This window comes from Pongo abelii, chromosome 14 (assembly GCF_028885655.2).
Source record: "Pongo abelii isolate AG06213 chromosome 14, NHGRI_mPonAbe1-v2.0_pri, whole genome shotgun sequence".
Taxonomy (NCBI): domain Eukaryota; kingdom Metazoa; phylum Chordata; class Mammalia; order Primates; family Hominidae; genus Pongo; species Pongo abelii.
Genome location: NC_071999.2, coordinates 105,673,708 through 105,691,632, shown reverse-complemented (window position 1 = coordinate 105,691,632; position 17,925 = coordinate 105,673,708). Strand labels below are relative to the sequence as shown.

At 44.5% G+C, this 17,925-nt stretch overlaps 1 protein-coding gene across 3 annotated transcripts in view; it reads right to left on the bottom strand.

The window, feature by feature from the left end:
• Positions 1 to 6,226, bottom strand: part of TM9SF2 (transmembrane 9 superfamily member 2) — a 64,821-nt gene extending 58,595 nt beyond the window's left edge. The window contains exons 1-3 of one of the 3 annotated variants that reach the window (XM_054528683.2): positions 6,061 to 6,226; positions 4,163 to 4,352; positions 3,170 to 3,842 (exon numbers count right to left, since the gene is read on the bottom strand). In XM_054528683.2, coding sequence (XP_054384658.1) covers positions 3,170 to 3,340 — 171 coding nt within the window. In that variant the 5' untranslated portion in view covers positions 3,341 to 3,842; positions 4,163 to 4,352; positions 6,061 to 6,226. 3 annotated transcript variants of the gene reach the window in all.
• Between the last annotated feature and the right edge of the window lie 11,699 nt (positions 6,227 to 17,925).

Sequence of the window (17,925 nt, the reverse complement as noted above, 5' to 3'; positions counted from 1 at the left end):
CACTGTAGCAAAGCTATTCATAATAGAGAAAAATTGGGCCCAATCTAAATGCCCTACAAGTAAGAATGGTTAGGCAAACCACAGATCGTACAGGAACAAAATGAAACAGTATAGGCTATAAAAAGCAATAAGAATGTGCACCTCCTCAATATTCAAATGCACGCACACGTAAAATAAGTTAAAAAAAGGAGGCCCTGAAAACATACTCACAGTATCTATGAAGGCTAAGAAAATTAATCAGAAGTTACAGCAATATAAATAGAATTTTATGTTCACTGGACTCCTGTTTCTCTGCCAGTAAATTCAACATAAGATAATTTTTAAAGAGAGAAAATTACTAAATCCTCAGCATTCTTCTGATTCTCTCTCAATTTACATCCTGAGCTAAATGCATGAGACAAACTTTACAGTACATAAAAACACTCTACTACCTAAATTATATATAAGTTGAAGATATATTTGTTTCATCTCTACACTATCACAACAATGACAAATATTGCACTTTTCCTCTAAGAAATGCAAAATACCTTTCAAGGGGAATATGTCATAATCAAATATGATTATCCCTATTTTACAGATGGAAAAACTGTTGGTAACAGTATCAATGACCTGCCCAATTTCTCCAACTTCAGATTCACTAACTTAACAGCATCTTTTGGAAAGAATTATTTCCATTTCACAACTCTCATTTCTAATTTTTAAAAGAAGTTTCTTCCACTTTTCTGAATAATGTATACAAGACTGCCCTCCTTAACAAATACGAAACAGAGGAGAATAAATTAACATCCTGATTGAAGTAATACAAATTTCAACTGTTTACTGTTATTTATAGCATCTTCTTTGAAAAGCAAAGAAAATAAATATTAAAGTGTATTTCAAATTCTCTGCACCAGTCAGTCACATCGTAGGAAAAAAGCTGAAAGTACACCCTCCTGCTCTTCTAAGAGTTGTTTCCATTAACCAGATGTGAGTGTAGCTGGCAATAAAGATAAAAATCCAAACATTTCGGAAAAATGATCTACTCTGCCTGTTTTATCCCTATACCTATGAAAATTAAACATCCAAAATGACTCCCAAGATTAACTAAAAAATAACTCGAATACAACCTAGCCACTTACCAAAGGACCCGTTGAGAAAACAATCATCTAACTGGCAGACCACCTATAAGTTTCACTTATTCATTTTCTAAGTCCATCTCAAATGTCACTTCTTCTTCTTCTTTTTTTTTTTTTTGAGACAAAGTCTCGCTCTGTTGCCCAGGCTGGAGTGCAACAGCGCGATCTCAGCTCACTGCAACCTCCGCCTCCAGAGTTCAAGCGATTCTTCCTGCCTCAGCCTCCCGAGTAGCTGAGGTTACAGATGCCTGCCACCACGCCCAGCTAATTTTTGTATTTTTATTAGAGACGGGGTTTCACCATATTGGCCAGGCTGGTCTTAAACTCCTGACTTCAGGTGATCCACCTGCCTCGGCCTCCCAACGTGCTGGGATTACAGGTGTGAGCCACCACGCCTGGCCGTGTCACTTCTATAGAGCTTTCTCTAAAGACTCTAGTCCACTGATGTTTCCTCATTTGTGTTTTAGCACACTTTGGACATCATCCTGTGTAACAGATCAGATTTCAATAATCTGTTCATAAGCTTATGTCCCTTACTTTGAGGTTCCCAGAGGGCAGGAAATGTATTTTTCATCTTTGAGGCACTAGGAATAGAATATACAACTGCTGTTAAACTAAGACCAAACACTAGGCCTTAAAGGTTGGTTACTAAAATATTTAATGGAAAAACCAGTGTACTTGCAAGTCTAGATCTCCCTTCCACTTGGAAGCACAACAGTCTTTCAGTCAGAATCCTCAAAAAGGAGTGAAAGCTTCTTGCACTGCAGAGTATGAACTTAAGTACTGAAACGCTAACTGCAGACTTGAGTAAACCTTAAATATCCTTAGATATTTTTTCAGATACAAGGTTTTGCACAGATGTATAAACATGTCATTCAGGATAGCTGACAACCTAAAAAGAAACTGCAAAATGTTATGAAAAATTTAAAGCTTATCTAATGCCCTAAAATAACCTCAAAATTCACAGCTATAGTAAAGCTAACTGTAATAAAATAAACACCAGCTTAAAAAAATCAAACTTAATAAATAAGCCTATTTATAGATTGTAAAAGTTTGTTGAACGATTATTTGAATTGTTAAAATCATTAAAGGTTTCAAAGAGATAATCATCCCCCAAATGTTAAGTTTTAAATAAACTTAACAAAATAATTGTGTATGTATACTGTAAAGCCCTACACTATATAACCTAAAAGTAGGTTACTTTATTTACGCCTCTTTTACTAGCAATTAAACTGAAAACCTTGAGTGTGAATGTTGTAAGAGATCAAAGTTTTCAAGACTTGCCCTAGGAAAATACCAGTTTCTCCCATCATTTGCCCCTTTTAAGTGTTTAAAACCATCTCAGAGAAAACAGTGAGACCTCGTATCTTTTTTTGTGTATTAAAATCTTTTACACTTAAAAGTCAGAAATCAAGTGTCTCAACCATTACAGCAACTCTTTATCAATGCACTTCGTGCGGTTCTGGGTGTTATACTCCACAAATAAGGAACCAACTTCTAATTGTGAAGCGAGGTATCAAAGTCCTAGAAAGAACAAGCTCCCCTAACCAACTAGGAGGTTCCAGGAAAATGCAATTAAACAGGAAGCAATGAAGTTAAAAGCTAATGGAAACTGTAACTAGGCTGAGTGCTGCTCACGTGCAGGGAGTCGGTCCACCCGCTTCCTCAGCGTACATGATACAGGGCTGTGAGCGAACACTCACGCGTGGACCTGCATACATCCAACTCCAAAGCTCTAAGGCTTGAAGCCCAACTCCAAGGGCGCTCCACACGGTCCCTGTTCCAGGAAAACTGAATACAGCTGCTCGTGCTACCTGGCCCGCAAGACGGGAGGCGAGTCTGAGGCCCATTGCATCCTCCAGAAACTGCCCTTGCAAGGGCTGTTCCAGAGCCCCCCACCCACAGCCCAGCAGACCCCAAAAGCTTCTGGGGAAACTCAAGCCCACCCACTGCTACGCCCCCTTCCCTCGCTCCCACCCGAGGATCAGCTCCCCCGGATAGGGACGACTTCCCCTTCCAACAGTCCATCAGAGGGCTCGTCAGGCCTCACCCACCTTGCACTCGTCGCTCTTTTTTTCTTCGTCGCAGAAGTTGACGGGCGCCAGGCCGGGCAGGTAGAAACCGCCGCTCCGGCGCGGGCCAGGAACCGCCCCCAGCAGGAGCAGCGACAGCAGCAACAGCCGCGGCCACCGAGGTGGAGACAACACTGGCAGCCTCGCGCTCATGATAGTTGTTTCGGGGAAAGGGCAATCAAACCTAGGGGGTGAAGAGGGAAGGAGGGGTGGGGAAGCTTGGAGACGACTACAAAGCCGCGGGAGATAAAGGAAGCCGACCCCCGGACGGCTAGTTCCGGTTGCGCTAGGAGACACCCTGGGTCCGGCAACAGAAACCGAACCGGACCGCGACAGAGCATGCGCACCGCCGTCTGCACATGCTCAGTGAGAACGGTCGCAGGCACCAGGAGGAGTTTCCGGGAGGGAGCGGGGGCCAAATCCACTTTCCGGGTTTTCCGCGCGCCAGCTGAGGTGGTTACTGGGAGAGGTGGTTACTGGGAGAGTTGTTCCGGCGCTCACGTTCCAATTCCAAATTACAAATTCCGATCTAGAGCTCCCACGCTTGGGGGCTGTGGAGCGCTCGCCAGCCGCTCCCCATTTGCTGCTGGGTCTTACGAATTTCTCATATCCATCATACAGTTTCTTTATCACACTGTCCGCGGCACGCCAGTCCCTATGACAGAAAGCACCTGCTGTTTGTCTGGAGGCGGAGTTGGTGGCGGAGAGAAAAAGTTCAGGAGACACCTGGTTGGGAGCAGGCTAAGGAAACAAATGGGGAGGAATTAGCCACAAATCCTCAAATAGACAGCTACTCAAAGGCATCTTCACGGACAATTTCCAAGCATTGGATGCAGTGATGCATTCTTGCGTTGGGCAGTGATTGTGTGCACACATCTCTTTAAGGGAGAGTGAAAATGGGGTGAGGAGGAAAATGGGAGTAGGATAGAGGGTAGCGTTGACATTTATTTTCTTCAAAGGAAGACCCAAGCATACCTGAGAGCTCAGTGAAGAAAGTAGTTCTGGCGAATCGGATTAATATGGTATGATCAGCCTTTAGCAAGATTCTATCACTTTTCCCACTGATGATGTGATACGGTGTCCGCGTGTGTAAGTGCACACACGTGTGTGTGTGTGTGTGTGTTGCATCTTCTGAGTATTTTTCAAGGAGAAGCTTTTTAGTGATCTGAAAAAGTCAATTCAGTTAGCCACTAGAGTTCAATCAAAAACTTCGGAAGAGTGCATCATCTTAAAGTACATAGAGAGAATCATGACCTCCAGCTCAGAATTCAAGAATAGGCAAGTTTGTGAAATAGTAAGCTCAGAAAAGTTGAGAGCCAGCGAACTCCTATTTCAAGTTCTTGCGGGTGTTTGTACTTTTTTTCCCAGGTAAGGTTTATAACTTTCATCAGATTTTCAAAGGGACCTAGGACCCTGCAAATTGTTCCATATAGTGGGGTAGCCAAGTTAATCAAGAGAGAACTGAGAAGTAGAAAAGAACCTTCATCTTAAGGTTGTTGTGAAGATTAAATCAAAAATGGAGGGAAAGTGCTGAGCACATAGCTTGGCCCAAGGAATGGCACTTTTTTTTTTTTAATAACAAAAACTAATCTGGTAGGGCCTGGGCAGAAAATTGTGCCTAGGTGGCTTCCCTTTCATGTCCTCTCCCTCAAATAAATCAACATATTCGCTGAACTTTGGGATAGGGAAAAATTGTAAAATATTCTGTGTTTGGAAGTCATGGAGATTTCCAATATAACAAAAGGAATCAGACGTTTTCTCCAAATATTAAGAGGAGGAAACAAAAATTAACATTTTTGCTCACTATCTTCTTTTTCTAGGACCACTAAAACTTGACCTTCGGCCGGCGCGGTGGCTCACGCCTGTAATCCCAGCACTTTGGGAGGCCGAGGCGGGCGGATCACGAGGTCAGGAGATCGAAACCATCCTGGCTAACACAGTGAAACCCCGTCTCTACTAAAAATACAAAAAAATTAGCCAGGCGTGGTGTTGGGCGCCTGTAGTCCCAGCTACTCGGGAGGCTGAGGCAGGAGAATGGCGTGAACCCGGGAGGCGGAGCTTGCGGTGAGCCGAGATCGCGCCACTGCACTGCAGCCTGTGCGACTGAGCGAGACTCCGTCTCAAAAAAAAAAAAAAAAAAAAAACTTGACCTTCATTATATCTCACTGCCCTCATCCCAAACATTTCCTCTCCCAGTTTTCCAGGAAACGGCATCGCTGCCCATTTCTTCTCAGGCCCCAACCCTGGAGGAGAACCTAAATTTCTCATTTCCTCACTCCCTACCTCCAGTCCTTCAGCAAGTCCCGTTGGTTGGGCTGCTAAACTATGGACTAAATCCTTTCAGTACTTTCCATGCCCACAGCTACCACCCTGGTCCAAGCCAAATTCTTAGTTCCCCTGGACTTCTTACTGCAGTAGCCTCTCAGCTTCCACTCTTGGCAAATTCAATTTTATAAAACCTTGAAATCCCTTAATACCACTCGTCTGCTTAAACCTCGGCATCCCACATTTACCACTATCAGCAAGGATCACGTTTGTTTGCTGTCTCATTCCCCCATTTATATGTGAATTCCACGGGTAAGGAAGGGCCTGCTCCTACATCCCACACCTCTACATCCACAGAGCCTAGAGACCGCAGGCGCGGGGAAAGCACTCCACGACCATCACTGGCCAGGCCACAGGAGTGCTGGATCTAAATTTGGAACCGGACTTTCAGAGCTGAAATAAACCTGAGGTTTTCCAGAGGCTTTTAACCTTCTTTTACAGCCAAGGATGCGCCTAAGAAAGGGGAGAGGCTTCCGTGACTTCCTGCAGTAACGCAGCCACTATAGAGATTGAGACCAAAACGACTTGGGAGTCTAAAAGTCTGCAACCTTTTCCACTCCAAAGCTCGATGTTTCCTCAATCCCCCGGGCTCGGCATCAGCAAAAACCCGGAGAAGCGGGCCCTTTCTCAAAGAAAATGACCTCCACACTCAGGCTACCAACTCGACCGGTGCACGTATCACGCATGCGCAGGGCCGGCCGGCCGCACCTCGCCAACTCCTATTCCGACACGTCATCTAGGTCGGCCGGGGTCCGGTGGGAGGGGCCGGGGGCGGGGCTCGGACGTGGGGCGGAGTGGTCCTCCTACTTCCGGATCCGGCCTCTCCTGGCCAAAGCTTCACTCGCGGTTCTTTGGTTACCTGGCTGCGGTGTCTACCCGGTGCCGGGGCGTGGCGGAGAGAGATCGCCCCGCCCTCCACGCAGGCCACAAAATGGAGGTCCTGCGCTGTGGGCGTTTGTGGCCTGGGCGCTGTCGTGCCGAAAGACGAAAGTTAGAGTGACAATTCCAGTTGCAAACTGGAAAGAAATGGAGTTTTTCCTTCATTCTCCCCATGATCGTGACGGTCCTTTTCTCAAAGTACTAATACTTTTAATGGGACTGTAAAACTTGAGGGATATGACTCTCTCCTCTCTGCTTCAGATTGCATTTGCCAACTCTGATTTACCGCCAATACTATGGTGCTGTCATATTCATAGAGACAGAAAGTAGAGCAGTGGTTGTAGAGACAGTCTACGGAAGGAGGGATGGGGATTTACTGTTTAATGGCATACAGTTTCAGTATGGCTTGGTGAAAAAGTTGGGAAGAATGGTGATGACTGCAAAACAATGCAAATATGCTAATGTCACAGAAATGTACACTTAAAAATGCTTAGAGGGTAAGTTTTCTATTATGTATATTTTACCACAATTTTTTTTGTTAATGCAACAGAGTCTCGCTATTGCCTAGGCTGGAGTGCAGTGGTGCAATCTCAGCTCACTGCGACCTCCGCCTCCCTGGTTCAAGCGATTCTCGTGCCTCAGCCTCCCAAGTAACTGGGATTACAGGTGCCAGCCACCACGCCCAGCTAATTTTTGTATTTTTAGTAGAGACGGGGTTTCACCATGTTGGCCAGGCTAGGCTGTTCTCGAACTCCTGAACTCAGGTGATCTGCCTGCCTTGGTCTCCCACAGTGCCAGGATTACATGCGTGAGCCACCACGCCTGGCCCCACAGTTTTTTGTTTTTTGTTTTAATTATTTTTTTAATGGCATTTGTGTCCTTTTTCTTTTTCTTATGTTTTTGAAACAATCTAACTCTGTCGCCAAGCTGGAGTGCAGTGGCGCCATCTTGGCTCACTGCAACCTCTGACTCCCTGGTTCAAGCGATTCTCCTCCCTCAGCCTCTCCAGTAGCCGGAGTTACAGGCAGGCACCACTCCGCCCAGCTAATTTTTGTATTTTTAGTAGAGACGGGGTTTCACCATATTGGCCAGAATGGTCTCAATCTCCTGACCTCGTGATCCACCTTGGCTTCCCAAAGTGCTGGGATTACAGGTGTGAGTCACTGCACCCAACCTAAATGGCGTTTGTTTCTTCCACTCTGCCAAAATAATTTGGACAGCCTTTTCTGAGTTTCCCATGAGGACTTCTGTATGAGATTGTCAGATATAGCAAATAGAAGTACAGTATGCCCAGATAAATTTTAATTTCAGATGATCAATGAATAATTTTTTAGTTTAAGTACATTCCAACTATTCCATGGGACATAAGGTATTTTATCTGATCACCCTACTTTTGTTTCAAGTTAAAATTATTAGCAAAAGTGCTTCCGTTTTTAGGAAGTGCACACTGTACTCTAGTAGCGAGGCAGGAGAACAGGGTCTGGGAGCAGGGAACCTAAGGCCGTTTCACACTGACTTCCTAGAGCCATTTGGAAAGGAAAACCCTAACTTTCCACTCCTAAGTAACAAAAGGCCCAGAGGCCACTCCCTTTGCAAACCCCCACCTTTTCTGTGCTGCAGCTGGAAAATTGAAGGTACTTCTGATTGGTTGCTTTCTGCAACTAATCAGATGTTTGTATAGAGTGTAACTTTGTAACTTCACTTCAGCCTCTGATTGGTTGCTGTCCCCAACCAATCAGACTGATTGTGGGCCAAGGCTTCGTTTGCATAGAAGTGCAACTTTGTAACTTCACTTTAGCCTCTGATTGCGGGCCACCACTTCATTTACATGGGATGAGCACCAAGTAAGTGGCCAATGGGAAACCTCTAGAGGGTATTTGGACCCAAGAAGATTCTGTATCTGGGGCCCTTGAGCTGCTGCTCGGCCTGCTCCCACACTGTGAAGTGTACTTTCACTTTCAATAAATCTCTGCTTTCCTTGCTTCATTCTTTCCTAGCTTTACTGTGTATTTTGTCCAATTATTTGTTCAAAACGCCAAGAACCTGGACAACTTGCTGTCCGCAACCAATCAGACTGATTTTGTGGGCCGAGTCTTCATTTGCATGGAAGTGCAACTTTGTAACTTCACTTTAGCCTCTGATTGCGGGCCACCACTTCATTTACATGAGGCGAACACCAAGTAGGTGGCCAATGGGAAACCTCTAGAGGGTATTTGGACCTGAGAAGATTCTGTATCTGTGGTTCTTGAGCTGCTGCTTGGGCTCACTCCCACACTGTGAAGTGTACTTTCACTTTCAATAAATCTCTGCTTTCCTTGCTTTGCTGTGCGTTTTGTTCAATTCTTTGTTCAAAACCCCAAGAATGTGGACACTTGCAGTCAAGACCCTCTACCGGTTTGGTGAGCCAGGTAGGAGGGAAGCCCAAAGTATGGGATTTATTTTTCTCCTTTCTTCTTTTCCTCTCTGCTACATACAGGGGACTATTTCTTTCTTTCTTTTCCTTTCCAACTCGGGACTCTCAGTGGACAGCACCTAAGCATGGCGACAACTGCAAGTTTCTGGCCGGAGCCTCTCTCTGATGAAACTGAAAGGCTTCCATGTGGAAGCACCTGAGTAACAACGCTGGGTTTGGGTGAGGGACCTGAGTCCTTTTCCTTGTTTTTGTTTTTCTGAGTCCTATTCCTTTTTTCCTTTTTCTGAGTTATTTCCCTTTTTTTCTTTTCCAGTCTTTCAGCGGCTGTTTTCCAGTAGCTCCTTGGCAATTGAGGGGAACTGGTCGAGGCCACTCTCTGGTGTTGTCTGAAGGCCAAGGAGTGAACAGGGATGGCTGCCCTGCCTTGAAGAGGGAAGGTCTCTTTTCTATCCTTTCCAGCTATAGTCCCTGATCCCTACATGTGATGCAGTTGGCAGCGGAAGCTCATCCTGGGCCAACTCACACACATTTCAGGCTACTTAAACCTTTTCTTATGCTAAATTCTTCCCTTCTCCTACTCATCTGGCTAAAGGACAGACTATGCAAAAAAGGTTATACAAGTCAGAGGGTCTGGGCATGTCGGAGGTGGTCTGTGTGGGGCATGGGGCGGGGGGGAAATTCATGAAAGGCAATTTATTGCCTAAATTTAAAGGGTTAAAGGATTGCTTTAAGTGGGATAGAAAAACCTTAAGGAAAATTCATAGTAGGTCCTCAGTGGTGGAGTGTTGCGGGAAGTCAGGGACCCCGAATGAAGGGACCAGCTGAAGCCATGGCAGAAGAAAATAAATTGTGAAGATTTCATGTACATTTATTAGTTCCCCAAATTAATACTTTTATAATTTCTTACGCCTGTCTTTACTGCAATCTCTGAACATAAATTGTGAAGATTTTATGGACATTTATCACTTCCCCAATCAATACTCTTGTGATTTCCTATGCCTGTCTTTAATCTGTTAATCCCGTCATCTTCATAAACCGAGGAGGATGTATGTCGCCTCAGGACCCTGTGATGATTGTGTTAACTGCACAGATTGTTTGTAGAGCATGTGCGTATGAACAATATCAAATCTGGGCACCTTAAGAACAGGATAACAGCAATGTTCAAGGAACAAGGGAGATAACCTTAAAGTCTGGCTGCCTGTGGGCCAGGCAGAACAGAGCCATATTTCTCTTCTTTCAAAAGCAAATAGGAGAAATATCACTGAATTCTTTTTCTCAGCAAGGAACAGTCCTGAGAAAGAGAATGCGTGCCTAGGGGTAGTCCTCTAAAATGGCTGCTCTGGGGACAGCTGTCTTTTACGGTCGTAGATAAGGGATGAAATAAGCCCCGGACTCCCAGAGTGCTCCCAGGCTTATTAGGACGAGGAAATTCCCGCCTAATAAATTTTGGTCAGACTGATTGTCTGCTCTCAAACCCTGTCTCCTGATAAGATGTTATCAATGATAATGCATGCCCAAAACTTCATTAGCAATTTTAATTTCGCCCTGGTCGTGTGATCCTGTGATCTCGCCCTGCCTCCATTTGCCTTGTGATATTTTATTACCTTGTGAAGCATGTGAGCTCTGTGACCCACACCCTATTCATATACTCCCTCCCCTTTTGAAAATCACTAATAAAAACTTGCTGGTTTTACGGCTCGGGGGCATCACGGAACCTGCTGACATGTGATGTCTCCCCCGGACACCCAGCTTTAAAATTTCTCTCTTTGTACTCTTTCCGTTTATTTCTCAGACCGGCCGGCACTTAGGGAAAATAGAAAAGGACCCACGTGAAATACCAGGGGCTGAATTCCCCTGATAGTGGAGGGAACCGTCCCAAAGCAGTGCCAGCCCCCATCTAAGGTCAGAGACATCTGACAGACCAAATCAGGGCCCTAAAGTAGGGATGCCCCTGGGGACCCCAGTCTGGGTTCAGAATTTTTTCAGGGGGTTGCCCTGGGTAAAGTTTGGGTCACCTAATGGGCCCTCTACTTTTCAAAGTCCTCTTCTCTATTCCAGACCACTATGGGCAACTCTCTATCTATTCGATCTATTTGACCTGATTCCACTATGGGCAATTCTACACCACTTCCACCGGATTCCTCACTTGGCTACATCATCCACCAATGGAATCAATTTGACCCTGACATTCTAAAGGGAAAACGTATAATTTTTTTCTGAAATACTGTTTGGCCCCATTATGAGCTGCCCAGCCCCCAGCAATGGGCAGTCAGTGGTAGCCTTAATTATGACACCATCCTGCAATTAGACCTACTTTGCAAGAGGCTGGGAAGATGGTCAGAAGTCCCATATGTACAGGCTTTTATCAAAATATCAAAAACCTAACAATCTGTGAAACTCCCAGAACCCACCCCCCAAAGGAAAGTACTAAGGCAGAACTAGATATTATAGATGACCCTCTTTTACAAGGGCTAGCTGTCTCTCAGGGTGAACAGCAACCACCCCCATAAAGCCCCTTGCCAAGTGCTCCTGAGGCTAAAACCCAGGAGCAAACACCGGGGATCCTACTAAATCCCCCTCACACTTGGAGAGGAACGCCATATTCAATTCTCTCTCCAGCCCTGCTACCTCTTAGGGAAGCAGCAGGAACCAAGGGGCCAGTCCTAGTGCAGGCCCCCTTCTCTATAATTTATGCGTACAATATAAGGGAAAAGCTAGGAAACTATTCTGAGAATCCTAAGAAATTGCGGATGGGTTCCAGCCTTTGACCTTAGCCTCTGACCTATCATGGAGAGATGTTCAATTCATTCTAGCAACCGGTTGCACACCCTCAGAAAAGGAATGAAACTTTGAGGCCTGCAAGCAATGAATTATTTGCCCAAAACTCTCAGGGCAATCATTCCGGCCCAGACACAGTTCCCACTATTGATCCTCATTGGGACTATAACACTCCTGAGGGAATGAACAACTGGGCTAAATTTCTTGAGGCTGTCCTTGGAGGAATGAGAAAGGGAATAACTAAAGGCAGTAAATTATGATAAAGTAAGGGAGGTTACACAAGGCAAGGAGGAAAATCCAGCCATGTTTTATGGCAGGCTGGAGGGAGCCTTTAAAAAATATACTAACCTGGACCCTTCCTCTCCCAAAGGTAAAATATTAATAGCACAGCATTTCATTAGCCAATCTGCCCCAGACATTAGAGATAAGCTCCAAAAGCTACAGATGGGGCCACAAACTAATCAGAATCAGCTTACTTATATCACATTTATGGTGTATAACAATCGTGACCTGAAGGAAGGAAAAAGGGAACAGAGTAAACAAAATGGCAAGCCAAAAGTATGGCAGCCATCATTGGCGATGCCCTGAGTATCCAAAGAGTGTCTAAGGGAAACCCGAAGGGCCATAAAGATAATGCCAGCAAAGGCTCTTGCTTCAAATGCAAGAAAAGAAGACATTGGGCAAAGGATTGTGCTAAGTCCCCACCAGGCCCCTGCCATCAATGCAAGGGCACCAGTCATGACCCCTGGCACTGGAGAATTAACTGCCCATGTTCCCACTGAGGGGCTCTGTCAGTCAAAACTCTAGCAGTGCGAAAGGAGGAATTAGATGAAGACTGAAGGGGCCTGGGGTCTTCCTCACTGCCCTTGTCCAGGAACATTGTAATTACTACTGAGGAGCCCCAGGTAACTCTGGACGTCATGGGCACCCAAATTCAGTTTCTTTTTGATGCAGGAGCAAATTAATCTGTTCTTACTGCTTATGCAGGAAAGTGTTCCTCCCAGTCCACAAGTGTTATGGGAACAGAATGGAAGCCACAAACAAGTTTTTATTTTATTTTATTTTACTTTAAGTTCTGGGATACATATGCAGAATGTGCAGGTTTGTTACATAGGTATACATGTGCCATGGTAGTTTGCTGCACCTATCGACCCATCATCTAGGTTTTAAGTCCCACATGCATTAGGTATTTGTCCTAATGCTCTTCCTCCCCTTGCCACCAACCCCCCAACAGGCCTTGGTGTGTGATGTTCCCCTCCCTGTGTCCATGTGTTCTCATTGTTCACCTCCCACTTATTAGTGAGAACATGTGGTGTTTGGTTTTCTGTTCCTGTGTTAGTTTGCTGAGAATGATGGTTTCCAGCTTCATCCATCTCACTGCAAAGGACATGAACTCATTATTTTTTATGGTTGCATAGTATTCCATGGTGTATATGTGCCATATTTTCTTTATCCCGTCTATCACTGATGGGCATTTGGGTTGGTTCTAAGTCTTTGCCACGGTAAAGAGTGCTGCAATAAACATACCTGTGCATGTATCTTTATAGTAGAATGATTTATAATCCTTTGGGTATATATCCAGTAATGGGATTGCTGGGTCAAATGGTATTTCTGGTTCTAGATCCTTGAGGAATCACCACACTGTCTTCCACAATGGTTGAACTAATTTACACTCCCACCAACAGTGTAAAAGTGTTCCTACTTCTCCACAGCCTCACCAGCCTGTTTCCTGACTTTTTAATGATTGCCATTCTAACTGGTGTGAGATGGTATCTCATTGTGATTTTGATTCGCATTTCTCTAACAACCAGTGATGAGCATTTTTTCGTATGTTTGTTGGCTGCATAAATGTCTTCTTTTGAGAAGTGTCTGTTCATATCCTTTGCCTACTTTTTGATGGGGTTGACAAACAAGATTCTTTACTCCTCCTTTGATTTGTCAATTTGAGAAACAACTCTTCCAACAGGATTTCCTAGTAGTACCAAGCTGCCCAATCCCCCTATTGGGAAGAGATATTATGGTTAAAATGGGGGTTAAAATACTACATTTTAATGTAGTATTTTAAGGGTTAAAATACTACAATGTAAGCATCACTCATTGAAATTGCTGATAGTCAAAAATACAGTGTTCCAGACCACATTAATAAACAGGTTAACCTGCTGGCATTGGTATACTGGAAAACCAGGGAAGGCTAAAATAGCAGTGCCAGTCAAAATACATTTTAAAGACTTCAGCTAGTTTCCCAATTGAAAATAATATCCAATTAAGCAGGAAGCAAGAAAAGGCCTAGCACCCATAGTTGAGGTATTACTTATTACATGGGCTCTTAAAACCCTGTAATTCCCCCTGCAATACCCGTTCTAAAGCCTTTGGGGGAATACCAGTTAGTATAGGACTGGGGAATACCAGTTAGTATAGGACCTGAGAATAATTAATGAGGCTGTTATCCCCATCCACCCACTGGTGGCAGATCCATATACCCTTATGGCTCAGGTACCAGGGGATGCAAAATGGTTCTCAGTCCTAGACCTAAAAGATGCTTTCTTCCCCATCCCTCTGGCCCCAGAGTCCCAATACCTTTTTGCCTTTGAATGGGAAAATCAATATGAGGGAAAAACAGTAATATACTTGGACAGTGCTCCCTTAGGGCATTCAGGATAGCCCCCATTGGATTGCCCGAGCCTTAGAGAGGGATCTGAAGGATCTGAAAGTGAAAAATGGTATTTTTTCCAGTATGTGGATGACTTTCTTGTGTGTAGCCCAAACCCAGGAGGTTTCTGACCAAACTACTATAAAAACTTTGAATTTCCTGGCAGACAGGGGATACAAAGTGTCCAGCAAGAAGGCACAGATTATCCTCCAATGGGTGCAATATTTACGGTATGTATTAACACCCAGAGCCTGACAAATATCCCCAGAACAAGGGCAAGCCATAGGTGGTTTGCCCCCTGCCCCCTCCCCAACTCCCCCACCTGCCACACCAAGCAGCAACTTTGTTCCTTTTTGGGAATGGCCAGGTTTTGCAGAATATGGGTACCAAATTTCAGACTCATAGCAAAGCTCCTATATGAAGCAACAAAGGGGCCGGAAAATGAGCTAAAGGAATGAACCCCAGAATTGAGAAAAGCCTTTGCCAAGTTAAAACAGGCTCTCGCTCTTGGCATCCCAGAACTACCTAAGCTCTTCTCTTTGTATGTAGCAGAGAAGAAGGGCATAGCTGTGGGCGTACTAGCCCAGACATTAGGATCAGAACCCAGACTAACCACTGACTTTCCAAAGAAGTTGGATGGAGTGGCCTTGAGGTGACCAAGTTGCCTGCGGCCAATAGCAGCCACTGCTATGTTGGTGGAGGAAGCCACTAAAATCGCTCTGAGCCAACCACTGGAAGTTCTCACCCCCTCATCAGGTTAAGTCTGTCTTAGAGATAAAGGGACACATCTGGATGACAGGGGAAAGATTAACCAAATACCAGGCCATGCTCCTAGACAATCCAGATGTAACCCTTAAAACCTGCAACACTTTGAATCCAGCTTCAGTGCTGCCCACAGGCCCAATAACTGATCATTCCCGTGAGCAGGTCATTGCACATACATAATGTTAGCCAGCCTGCTTTAAAAGACAAGCCTCTCCCAGATTCTGAGGATGAGTGGTTCACAGATGGCAGTAGTTTTATGTCAAATGGGGTTTGACACAGCACTGAGCTGGATATGCAGTAGTAATTATCAAAGCCCAGCCACTGCTCCTTGGCACATCAGCACAAAAGGCTGAAATCATTGCTCTTACTTGAGCATTAATGTTGGGACAAGGAAAAAAGCTTAACATCTATATCGATTCTAAATATGCATTCCTTGTGGTTCATGTTCATGCTACAGTCTGGAAAGAAAAGGGATTTCTAACTAGAAAAGTGTCCTCTATAAAGCCTGGGCCTGAAATTCTTCAGCTATTGGAAGCAATACACTTGCCAAAGGCCATAGCTGTAATTAATTGTTGGGGCATCAAAGGGACTTAACCCCTATAGCACAATGGAACAGAAGGGCTGATAGAGAACCAAAGCCGCATCCCTCACTGTGCCATCCCGACAGACCCTAGCCCTACTACCTTTCTATGATTCCCCAACAGAACCTGAGTACACAGTACAGAAAGAACAGTTAATAGAGGAACAAGGGGGACACAAAAAAAGGATCCTGGTGGCATATGGGGTCAAAAACGTATCTCCCTCAGACAGCCCAGTGGAAAGTTATAAAAGCTGTGCATGCCTCTTTCCATGTGGGGAGGGATGCAACTCTGGCCATTCAAACCAGCTCTTTACTGGGTCTAACTTAGCTTCAGTGGCTAAGCAGGTTTGCTAAGCCTGCTCACTGTGTGCACTTAACAACCTAGGAAACAACATGCCTCCTCTAATAGAACCAGTGCAGAGGAGAGGAACTTATCCAGGGGGGAGACTGGCAATTAGACTTCACCCATATGCCAGCTTGCAGAGGATACGAGTTTTTGTTAGTACTAATAGATACCTTTACTGGTTGGGTCGAAGCTTATCCTAGCAGAACAGAGAAGGTTAATGAGGCTATAAAGGTTCTCTTAAAATAAATAATCCCCAGGTTTGTGTTACCTCAGAGCCTCCAAATTGATAATGGTCCGTCCTTTATCTCCCAGCTAACTCAAGGGGTTGCTAAGGCTCTTAGAATCAAGTACTATCTACATTCAGCATGAAGGCCTCAATCCTTGGGGAAAGTAGAAAGGGCTAACCAAACTTTAAAACGAGTGTTAGCTAAGCTATGTAAGGAAACATCAGAAACTTGGGTCAGCTTACTGCCCATAGCCCTCTTAAGAACCCGTAATACCCCTACAGCAAAAATTAATATAAACCCATATGAAATATTATATGGAAGGCCATTCTTAACTAATGATTCAATTACTGATCCAGAAACAGTTGGTTTAGTAAAATACCTAGTCAATCTAGGACAGTTTCAACAGGCTTTACAAAAGTTTGGAATTCAAAGGCTCCCCACACTGGAAACAATCAGCAACGTAAAATCAGGTCACAAGATAAGGTACTTCTTAAAACATAGAAAGAGGGACCACCTGCTCAACAATTACAACCCAAACAGAAGGGACTGTTTTCAGTGGCACTGGCCATGCCTTCTGCAGTGAAAGTACTAGGATTGGGTAGCTGGATACATCTTTCAAGGATCAAGAGAGTGATACCAGAAGCCCTGGACCAGGAACCTGAAGTTCCCATCTGCCACTACACCTGTGAACCTGTGGAAGACTTCATGAAGTACCTGTTTAGAAGACAGTAAAAGAAAAGTAAATGCTTACCAATTTTCCTTGGTGTCTTTGTTGCATAGTTACTATAGGCTGGATAATAGTGCCATTTTTAAAAATTTTTTATTTTTGCAGTTTCATTGCCTTCTTCCAAATGGATGGAATCACTTCCTTTGTAGTAATTAAGCAGAATGTTTTAATACATTTCTATAACAAACATTCCTGACGGCATAGGTATCCACCCCCAAAGTTCCCATTAAATCTTTTAACCAAATTCATTTCCTCTTGCACAGAGACCATCAAGCTTCAGATGATCATGTGACAGGGTTTCCAGCCAGTTCCAGGTGAAGACACCACCCCTGGCCATCAAGAAGTCACCCTGTCTCCACTAGACAGAGTAGGGTGAGAGTTCTGTGATCTCCAACCGGTAGTGATTACGCCCCAAGTCAGCATAAAGAAGTTACGGAAGAAAAACCATCAGTCCCTCTGTCTCTCATAAAGATTTATGGGGATCACGTTTCTCAGAGGGGAGATGAATAGGGTCTGGAGGCAGGGAACCGAAGGCAGTTTCACACTAACTTCTTAGAACTAAATTGAAAGGAAAACCCTAATTTTCCATGCCTAAGTAACAAAAGGACCAGAGGCTACTCCCTTTGCAAACCCCCACCTTTTCTGTGTGGCATATGGGAAATTGAAAGTACCTCTGATTGATTGTTTTCTGCAACCAATCAGATGTTTGCATTGGAGTGTAACTTTGTAATTTCACTTCAGTCTCTGACTGGTTGCTGCAGTCTGGAAATTCTGCAGGCCCAGTCTTCGTTTGCATAGAAGTGCAACTTTGTAACTTCATCTTAGCCTCTGATTGGTTGCTTTCTGCAACCAATCAGATGTTTGCATAGGCGTGTGACCTTTGTAACTTCACTTCAGCTTCTGATTGGTTTCTTTCCACAACCAATCAGACTGATTGTGGGCCACCACTTCCTTTACATGAGGTGAACACCAAGTGGCCAATGGAAAACCTCAAGGGGGTATTCGGATCTGAGAAGATTCTGTATCTGGGGCCCTTGAGCTGCTGCTC